General features: G+C 44.4%; 1 protein-coding gene across 3 annotated transcripts in view; it reads right to left on the bottom strand.

Annotated features, from left to right (window-relative positions):
- Positions 1 to 780: 780 nt before the first annotated feature.
- Positions 781 to 10,414, bottom strand: part of RCAN1 (regulator of calcineurin 1) — a 90,467-nt gene continuing 80,833 nt past the window's right edge. Inside the window, exons 1-5 of one of the 3 annotated variants that reach the window (XM_032471089.1) lie at positions 9,754 to 9,990; positions 8,383 to 8,681; positions 6,938 to 7,111; positions 4,766 to 4,925; positions 781 to 2,562 (exon numbers count right to left, since the gene is read on the bottom strand). In XM_032471089.1, the coding sequence (XP_032326980.1) occupies positions 2,390 to 2,562; positions 4,766 to 4,925; positions 6,938 to 6,958 (354 nt within the window). In that variant the 5' untranslated portion in view covers positions 6,959 to 7,111; positions 8,383 to 8,681; positions 9,754 to 9,990 and the 3' untranslated portion in view covers positions 781 to 2,389. Of the gene's footprint in view, positions 2,563 to 4,765; positions 4,926 to 6,937; positions 7,112 to 8,382; positions 8,682 to 9,753; positions 9,995 to 10,414 lie in introns of those variants that run through there. The other 2 variants (XM_006187481.3, XM_032470960.1) reach the window with 2 other exon arrangements.

The following is a 10,414-nucleotide window of genomic DNA, read 5'->3' as shown; positions in this document are numbered from 1 at the left end:
GAAATAGGATCCTGGACCAACACCCCTCCCAGTCCAGCTCTGCTCAGCAGTGGCTCCTGGTTATTTAACCTGATGACAGATAACAGCTCCCGCGACCCCGGGTGCCTGATTAGTTAATCTCCCCAACAATCAGATTCAGCCAAACCGATGGAAATGTGGATTTTGTAACATATGTAAACCTCAAACATATATGGCTTTAAGATGTGCCAGTGCTCTGGGAGAATGACAGAAGGAGGAAGAAAACAGAGAAGCCTGTGAATTTTTGTGGAAAAATGCCTGCTGTGCAGCTTAATCAAGATTAACGTCATTTGTGTGAATTCAGCAAATAAGTAGGGGGTTATTTAGCCTTTGAGGGCCGGCCAAGCTCATCACCATTTGTAATAAGAGTTCCAGGTGAGATTCAAACAGGAGGCTTACAGACCAACTTTCTGAACACAACTGGCCTCTGTAACTTAGTGTCTTTGGTGGATATCTTTTCTAACAGGAAAGAAAACTCCTCAAATTAACAATCAAAAACATTGTTTAGTGGAGCTGCTGGCAAAAAGGGTTTTCATCATAGTATCATCTCCCTGGACAAAGGACATACTCAGACTTCTGATTTCAGTTTCATCCATTTTCCCCTTTACTAAGTGATGTGCTGTTGGTGTGGCTGACCCTCTGGGAACCACAGCTGGGAACCAGGAGTTTCCAAACTGAAACTGATGAAGGGATGAATTCTTCTGAGACCTCAGAATTCAAAGGAGTCACAGGTTGACCATTAGAAATAAAATGACAAATGGATAACTTTTCCGTAAAGAGCATATTGTGTCAATTTATTATAGAATGCAGTTAAAAAAAATACTTTGAGGTTAGCCTCTCCAGTTTAAAAGCACTTAACTAGGAACACTTGAACAGCTAGGCAATGGTCTCTCCCTCACCTGCCCCCAGCCCCACCAAGTACTGTAAACAGGGTTTTGAGAACATTCAGTCAATTTCTTGATATGAACAATCAAACATATTTGCTTCTTAAAGAAAACCACCTCCCACATTTCCAAAGCATGCACTGTTACTTGACATTCGGTATTTCAAAATGACAAACCTTGTTATGGTATCGTAAGGCCAAAATATAACACCTATTTACCAGACATACACGTTACAACTAGAAAAAAAATTACAAACGTTAACCTAGTGTAACAATTCCATCAGGAATTAATGGGGAAAGGCACTGCATCCTTCTCATAACCTTTACACAATCTACTATCCACTTCACATGCTTCGAATTCAAGTCCTGCCCAACATTTGAAAGGCGTTTCTACAACATACAATTCACAACATACAAGTAGGTTAATATATCTTACACTAGCCTCCACTGATGTATTCCTCACCCGAGTGCACAACAGGTGTGAATGTATTCTATCAGCTTTATTTACAAGTTTATCTTGATGTTTTAGTGGGATTAAAAAAAAATCAATGAATCTCAACTGGCAGTTCCCCAAAAAAGGTTTTTGGCTATGATTCATGTAACCCCCCACATAAAAGAAATAAATGAAACCAATTTATTGTCTAACCTAAAACACCTAAACTAAAACTTCTCACCCACTAAAAGTTGGCAGTGGAACTGCTGTCTCCGAATTTTATAAGCAAAACGCTACATAGGAATTGCAGATCGACTTCTTTTGCAAAAGCACAAGTCCATGTTGCATCGGATAGGATGCCGAGTGGATGTATTCCAGGTGGAATCCCACGTGTGTGCGCTGTTGCAGAGACAGTCACGAATCTGGAAAGGTGACAGACTTTTCAAATGCTTTCCTATCTTCCCAAAAGATGTGAAACAACAATGGCATAACTCTATATACGAACAAAGGTTAGCTCTGAAAATCAGTAATATACATGCACAAACATTAGGACATGACAGGGAAGAAATGAAACGCTACAATTTCCACGTTGCACTGTTGTTTTCACAACCCTTCTGCACTAGACACCTCGTGGCCCCACGCAGTGCCTTTCTCTACCAGGAGAGAGCAGTCTACATCATAGGCTGGTTAGAAACAGAAGGCTCTCCCCGGACCCATTGATCAACCTGCCCCTGGCAAAAACAGAACCTACCAGAAAATAACAAGTACAGAACACTATCGTTATCGGTTTTCTCGAGACGTTCCCGAATGTCCTTGTGCGATCACCCCAAACTCAGTGATTGGCTCAGGAAAATTCCCGGGAGCCATGAACATTGACAGATACACAGCGTCGGAACCAGAAGACTAAGCCTCGGTTCTCTTCTGAGCAACGTGAGCTGCAATTTCTGCCACAGCGATCACGGCTGCTGCCTCCAAAGCTGTGACCAGCCACTTCCACAGTAAAAGATTCCTTCCCGTGAGTGTGACTTGGAATACCTCTTCGTCCGGGGGCCAGTTCAGCTTAAGTGGATGGGCGTGTACTCCGGCCTCCTGGTCTGGATAATTTTGGGTTTGGGTCTCTTCATTCTTTCCATCTCGTCTTCCTCCTCGTTCTCCTGATCGCTCTCACACACGTGGACCACCACGCTGGGAGTGGTGTCGGTCGCGGCGTGCAATTCATACTTTTCCCCTAGGGAAAGGAAAGAACTGCAGGGTAACTCAGGCACGGACCTGAGGGCCAAAGAGCAAGAGCGGGTGGACGCGCATGGAGGGGTCTGCTCGACCGAGCTTCCATGGGCATCCAGTGGGGACTGAGGGACACAGCCGGACACACTCTGGACTGGTGTTTCTTTGGTGGCTTATTGTATATCTCACCATACAAATAACTCTGCTTTCAATCAAACACTCAGAGTCCCAGCACATGAAAGGTATGGAAGGAATGTAAATTATACTTAGCATGTCCACCAGGCCCGCTGGTGGTACCAGGGGCATCCATTTGTGAAAAGACGTTGCACAAATAAAGGCATGAAGAAAGGACATCTTGAGCCTCCTTCCCCAGCTCCAGCTGCAGTGCGCCGCCCACACCAGGGACAGGAAGCACGGGAGACGCGGTGCTGGTTGAAGCAGGCGCTCCGAAAACATTGCTGAGCACAGCATCCTTTTCATACAACTATCAACCCCCTGGAACCAGGAGTGTCCTGCTGTTCTATGTCAGCTTGAGTTTTACCAGGTTCGGTCAAGATACTTTGATTCATAAAAAAGGTGTGGCTCCTTCTCTACTCCACACACAAGACTGGAATGTTATTTTAACTGCATTTGAGAGGGTTAAAGAGCCTCAGCATTCTTGAGGGGGGAGGATTAAGATGGAGGGTCAGACAGACCACTCAAAATGTTGGTCAGAATACCCTTTACAAATTCTTATCTACCCGCCAGTGAGTCACAACCCAGAAAACATGGGTGTATGATCATATTTGCAAAATCTTGGCCATCTTGCTGGCTGAAAAGCACAGCTGAATATGAAAAAACTCAAACTCATTGTTAAGGAAACTAAGGGCAAAATGATCTCATTATGTCTATTTTCTATAAAGGCTTCTCAAACAAGACCTCTGTAAAGAAGTGGCAGATTCTAGAGTGAAGAATGTTCATTAGTAGAACAGAATGTCCTGCCTCGGGGCAGTCTGACACCTCTCCCCAGGTGGAGCTCTCCGTCCTCCCTTCTCTAACATCCCAGCAGATTCCAACCCTGGGCTTTGCTAATGCACCTTGGCCCGGAGCTGCTGGGAGGAGCACCAGCCATTTCCACCTTGACCTTCAGGCCACGATTAGCAGGAAGTAATGTGATCCTTGCTTTCTACCACAGAGGGAATTTCCGTCAGAGCGATATTTTCAGAAATGTAATCTTTTCCAAGGGAAACGGCTGATGGTCCAAGAAAATAAAATCTCAACTCAAAGGAACATCAGATTGCTGGTCAAGGAGAAAGCTGATGGCCTCAGTGTTTACTGGATTTGCTCCACAGATAGGGCAGAAGAGGGGCTCAAACCTCTTTGCCCCAAGATCCCCACGGCACCTCCTGTTTAACCAAACCCTGTCAGATGGGACAGAAACCGCCAAATTTTATTGTTTCTAGAAAACATGCTTTGAGGAATGCTGATAAGCCAGGCACTGTATGAAGTGTTTTTTACATGGTGAGCTCATTTACCACTCAGAACTCCACCGAGTAATACCCATCTTCTGGATGGGAAGCCTGAGGCCAGAGTATCTTTCTTCCTAAGTGCTCACACCTTTGTCCCTTCAGAGGACCAGAACCTCTTCTTTCCCTCCCTCCACCCCCTGGGAAAGCTCAGCAGGGACGCACCCCTCCCTCTGGGGCTCTGCATGACTGGGGATCTTTTTCCACTCTGATCTATGGTCCTCCATTCCCTCACACATTCAAAAGGGTAGGTGAGAATCAGATCAATGGATGAAATTATCTTGGCTAAAAATAAAATTTCTAAAAGAGGGGAAGGCCTGATTTCCCTTCCCAAAGTTCAATAGCCCATCCCCACTTGGAGCAACAAGAAGTGAGGCTAGGTCTTGAGTCACCCGCACAGGCTGTACCCAGTGGGTGAGGGGATGGATTCACATGATGTGGTCATGGTACTTGGTCCCTAAGACCAACTCGCATGCCTTCTTAAGGGATGAGGCCAGAGGCAGGCGTGCACACTCCCAGCATGGGTTACTTGGATTCAGAAGAAAGCAAATAGGGATGATTCACAACACGCTGGCACCAATCACATGAGAGGTCAAAAGAGCAATGGGGATAGGACTGCTCCCGCTGCAGGCGAGTCTCTGTGCCTTTAGCACCATCTCTGCACGTCACCTTATCCCCTCCCCACCTGAGAGCACTGCTTACCTGGCCCCAGCTTGGAGATAGCATATAAAAGATCATAATTTATGACAGGAGTAGCATCTTCCACTTGTTTCCAGCCAACCGGCGGAGAGGCGGGAGGAGAGATCAGAAACTGCTTGTCTGGATTCGGTGGGGCCAGGTGTGAACTTCCTATGTGCAAAGTCTGGGGGGAGAGAGAAATACAGGTGGATGTTTCTCAAGGGCAGAACTGGAGCAATGCAGCAGCACTTAATGACAGCTTACAGAAGACAGATGTGAAGGGCAGACCCGCGTGCAGACAGCAGAACAGGTGCCCGAGGATGAATCACAGTGAGGTTTATAAGGGGAGGGGAAAGGGAACTCAGATTATGGTGCAGACATGATAAGAGCCCCCTCCCAGGACTGGGTCTCCCAGGCACAGGGACTGCAAGTAATTATGCTTGACCTAGACTGATGGAAATGAACAGAGATAATTTTGGTATAAATGAAAAAAATAAAGCACGGTTGCTGAGGTCAGAAGAGATCTCAAAATCAACTGCTTCCAGCTCCTCATATCACAGAAGCTCAAAAAGGCTAAGCCATTTCTAAGATGATACAGATTTTCAGGGAGGCAAAGTAGGGATGGGGACGCAGGACTCCTGCCCACTACAGTCTCAGGCTCCCACTGGGGCTCTGAGTCAGATGCCAGAAGTGACGAAGGAAAAAGAAATCCACCTTCCAGGTTACATATTTAAAAGAATAATGATAAGGAACAAAAACCCAAGATCCTAGTTTAGGCTTAAACATTATACCAGTGATTAGAGGGCTGTTTGGAAAGATCCTACATTAGAACCTTACGAGTTTTTACCAGGGGAAAGGGGGTGGGAAGGGATACATTTGGGAGTGCAAGATTTGCAAATATTGACTACTATATATAAAAATAGATAAAAAACAAATTTCTTCTGTATAGCACAGGGAGTTATATTCCATATCTTGTAATAACCTTTAATGAAAAATAATATGAAATCAAATATGTTTCTATCTATGTGTGACTAGGACATTATGCCGTACAGCAGAAATTGACACATTGTAACTGACTATATTTCAATTGAAAAAAAAGAATCTTAACAATTTGGATTTTCTTTGTTCCTTAATATTTTCCCCCATAAAAATTTCACAGTGAACATGTATTTACTTTAATAAACCAGAAAAAGTCGTGGAGGGACTAAGTAAGTGTTTACACGGAACCCTACCAAACACAGGAAGCAGCTTACTCTTAACCAAGGATCCAAGGTCAAAGCCTGCACCTCGGACTCACCACCAGGGGGCAGGGCATCCCGGCTCTCATTTACCCTGGGAGGGCGGGCAAGTTCGCCTTCCCACAAGGTCAGGAAGCCCCTCTAAAGAGTCTGTCTTTTCCCATAATGGCCTGGGGAACTCAGGACCCCAGTGGGGGTCTCTTTAACCAGGGGGAAGCGTTCAAGAAGTCCCTTCCTCTCCCCCTGCTAACCTGTTGGACTCCTGTCACATCGTCAAATGGAACTTCGTGAGCTGCCTAGAAGGTGGGCGGCCCAGCATCAAAGGGGTAAGGGGCACGGGCTAGGGGACAGCTGGAAGGGTGATGAGCAGGAGAGAAAGCAAACCCGCCCACAAGCCCACGGGGAGTGCCCTGGGGCCGGACCCCCACCTACCAGAAGGATTTCTTAGCATTTACCACCTGTATGGTGAACCCATTTTTTCTTTTCAGGCTGGGTCTGGCAGCCTCGGGCTGATGTGCAGGCCGGCCTGGCAGAGACCAGCTCTCCGCAGTGAGTGGGCTGCTGGGAACCTGCACAGAGCCGGGACTGCTCCCGTCCTCTCTCGATCTGGAAGGTGGCATTAGCCCAAACTAAACCTTGAACAAATTCCCGCACACCTGCTGGGTGGTCTTAGGGTTCTAGGGTAGCCACGCCCACAACCCTGCCCTCTACCACCTTCCTGAGTCAGGAAGGCTCGGGGCGATCACTACTAAACTCAGGTCATTTCTGAGGTCACTTTCAAATACACCTGATGTCTTCTTAAAAATAGTTTGACTTGAATATTTTTGAGTATAAATGTTGCCTTTGTCGAGAGGAGTTCTTGCAGTTTTAAATCAACGTACACGTAATCGACGTATAAGCTACTTTTAAGGGTGGGAGGGAGAAGAGAGAAGCATGAGTATCAATGATGTCCACTCACCTGAGCAAAATATAACTTCATTTCCTTTCCAAGAAATTCAGTCTTATGTAGCTGGAGTCGGGCATCCGCTGCAGATAAGGGGTTGCTGAAGTTTATTCTGACTCGTTTGAAGCTCTTAAAATACTGAAAGGTGATATCCTTGTCATATGTCCTAAAGAGGGATTCAAATTTGGCCTGAAAAATAAATATAAAAGGAATTGAAATTTACCTGCAAATGACCCTTGACTAGATGACTTCATTACATCTCATATGGAAAATTAATTAATCATTTCAAGAACTAACTTCTTTCTTAGAGAAGACAGAGAACCTGCCTTTCTTCTTTGAGGAAACTGACTTTTCTGCCCTTTTAATTTAATATAGGTGATTTTATACAAAAGTAAGAATGTATGATTTACTAAATTCATTTAATCAGCTGAACAATGATCAATACTTAAACACTTCTTACAGTCACAGAAACATTCTTTTTAAAGTAGAATGAACATTTTCCAAGCAGGTCCAGTTTGGTCATTGTCACCCAAATGGCCTGCCAGTTCCATGATTTTCCCCAGTCTAGTGAACTCCAGTCCCACCACTCAACTTAGGGCGCTGCCCTGTACATCAAATATTTCTTTAGGGCTTAAAAGCACTGGAGCTAATTTGAAAGAAAAAAAATTTTTTTTTTACTGAACTGGGAAACAATGATGTTAATAAAAAGCCTTATATTTCTTAAGGTAAAGGAAGCAGTTTTTAAAACATTCCCATGACTATCTTCCCGTTCAATCTGTTACGTTTTAACTCTCCAAAATAATACTGGTTTAAAACACGAACGTACTGCACCCAAACCCTTTTCTGCACGCTGGCTTTAACACATGTACAGACCTAGCTGGAGAGTTACAGGAACTAGTGAGCAAGACGGAACAGCAGGAGCTCTTAGAGCTGAGTTCTAAGAGAACTTTCTAAGACAATGCCTGAGTTCAATGACTGAAAGCTTAGAATCAGGAGAGAGTTCATTGGCTCCTGAGAAGAGCTCTGGGGAGCCCCCCTGGGCTAGGTCCTGGGTGGGGGTGTCAGTGGGGGGAGGCTGGGAGGCCACAGAAATCCTTCCAACCGGAGAGGGAGTTGATGGACAGTTGAAGCTTCTAGAAACAGGGTGCATGGACTTTTAGTCACCGTGTTTTCTGAGTCTTTTTCTCAGACTAGACACTCAGGATGGTGAGAGGCAGATGGGGGTGGCTGAGAGCCTGGGTGAGGCGGGGTGCCCTCTACACAGGGGACTAGTGAGAAGAGGAGGCCTGGGGCCCACCAGTTCTCTGGAGAACTATGGAGAACACAGCGCTTCTGCAGAGGGGAGAGAGGACTCAGCAAAAGAGGAGAATCTTGGAGAATATTCAGTGGGCAGGTCCTGCATTCCCTTCTGGCTGGTGTCTCTACCGGCAGGTTGTTCAGGGGAAGTGGGAACTACTCACAAACTTGCTCTCTTCCAATTCCCTGGCTTTTCTTTCCTTTAGGGAGATGTCTGTGCCTTTCCCAGGAGGGGTGTTGCAGAGGCAGAGAATGAGAAACCTGCGGTTTCCTCTGGAGGTACAGGCTTTTTATCCGCCTCTCTTGAGCACGGGCACGTTGCCGGCGCAAGGGTGTCTGCGCAGATTTGGAATTTCACGTGACCTCATCCATAGGCACTGTGGCCAACTGTTTAGTTTTGAAGTTATGATTCATAATTTGGGAGAGATGACTTTGATGAATATTTTTAGAATACAAGTCAGGGCTTAGGACCAAAACACAAGAGAACCCACATTATCTTGTTAATTTCATATTGCTAGCACGTTATTCTCTTATAAGATAATCTTATTTGTTCTAATAACTGATACCTAGTTATTATAGTTGTTGGATGGCATCTTGACTTAATGAAATAAATAAATTAGTGATTTTACACATATGAGGCTAAAATTAAATATATAGACTTTATAGAACTTTTATACATAGAACATACTCTAAGTAGTTCAAAAACTACAGTCCTGGCTCACAAGCATAGTACACAATTATAGAGTTAAATTTGAATTAAAAAAAAAAAAAAGAAAGAAATCTTCCCATGTCTCAATGAGGCTTTGGGTATAAAGATGAAATGTGATCACGGTCCCCCAAACAGAACACGCAGAATTCATTTATATGCAATATTGGTAAAGACCAATTAGATAGCTGCACGGCTACTGATAAAAACCTTACACTTTAATCAAATGAAGAAGAAAAGTATAGTAATTAAAATGACTAATTATATTAATTTACCACCAATGAGAGCTGCTTCCCAGGAGGTAAACTTATCTCACACTTAAGTTATTTATCCAGTTTTATTATTTGCTGTGGCTGCATTTTCTCCAACTAGACAAATCTGGAAACTCGAAGACAGGCTCTTGTAATTACTGCATACATTTAAATATCTTTCCACTATTTATTTCCTAAGATAAAATCAAATTATTCTGAACTCTAGATGTCAAAGTGAAACGTTTCTGTTCACTGTCAGAAAAGTCCTCCCTCCAAAAGGTTACTTACAAGCTACACCGAATGAAAAAAACACAATGCCAAACCCTGCCTTACTAATTGGTCAAGGGACGTGGACGTTTTTAAATATTGAGAGCTTTAAAAGTTCCTTCACAGTTAAACCTCAGGCAAAAACTTCTGATTTTTGACTCAAAGTATTCTGGATCTATTTCAAAACCCCAAAACCCACAATAGAGCCACATACCCCCCACCTCTCTCCCCCACAAATATTTCAGTTAATAGTCTCAATTAACATAATGCTGCAAAAATTCTCAAAAATCACATTATATAAGAAGCCTTACCCTGGTTTCACTTTCGCTGAAGATATCACTGTTTGCCACACAGGCAATCAGGGAACTAAAACTGTAGTTAAAGTTTCTAAAGTGCATCTTGCCTTCTTACAGTGAAAGCACTAGAGACTGAACTCAGTCAAGCCCCAAGTGAGGTTCCTTTACCAGAGGCTGTGGGTTCTTTCTCGAGCCAGCGCTTATAAAGCTCTGAGGTCCAGCCCCCTGGGGAAAAAAAAAAAAGCGCAGCTTCCAGAGCATCCTGTTTGGACACCAAATTCCTGAGTCAAGTCCTGCTTGCACTCCGGCAGACAGGGACAGAGTGTAAGTTTCTACTGGAAAGAGGTGACGTCAACACCTTAGTCATTTTCCCTATGCTAATTAACTTTGCTTGGGGAGGATGGAAAAAACAGCCAGGCTTGTTCTGCAGCTGCTTTATCTCCCCTGTCTTGCAGCATAGTTTCCACTGGTAGTAATTCCATTCAGCCACTCAGCCACCAGTCTCCGGGGCTGAATGGGACGACCCTTCTTAAGATGGAAAATGTTACAGAAGAAAAGGAGGAAGGTTGACAGCAGTAAATAGTAATTATCCTCCAGGGGAGTTTCAAGGCTGGGAGAAACCTGGAAACTGAAGTCTTGGCGAGTTGTTTGATCCCTGTCATTTCTGGAAAACTTC

Source organism: Camelus ferus, chromosome 1, assembly GCF_009834535.1.
Source record: "Camelus ferus isolate YT-003-E chromosome 1, BCGSAC_Cfer_1.0, whole genome shotgun sequence".
Taxonomy (NCBI): domain Eukaryota; kingdom Metazoa; phylum Chordata; class Mammalia; order Artiodactyla; family Camelidae; genus Camelus; species Camelus ferus.
This window is presented reverse-complemented; position numbering and strand designations above follow the sequence as displayed.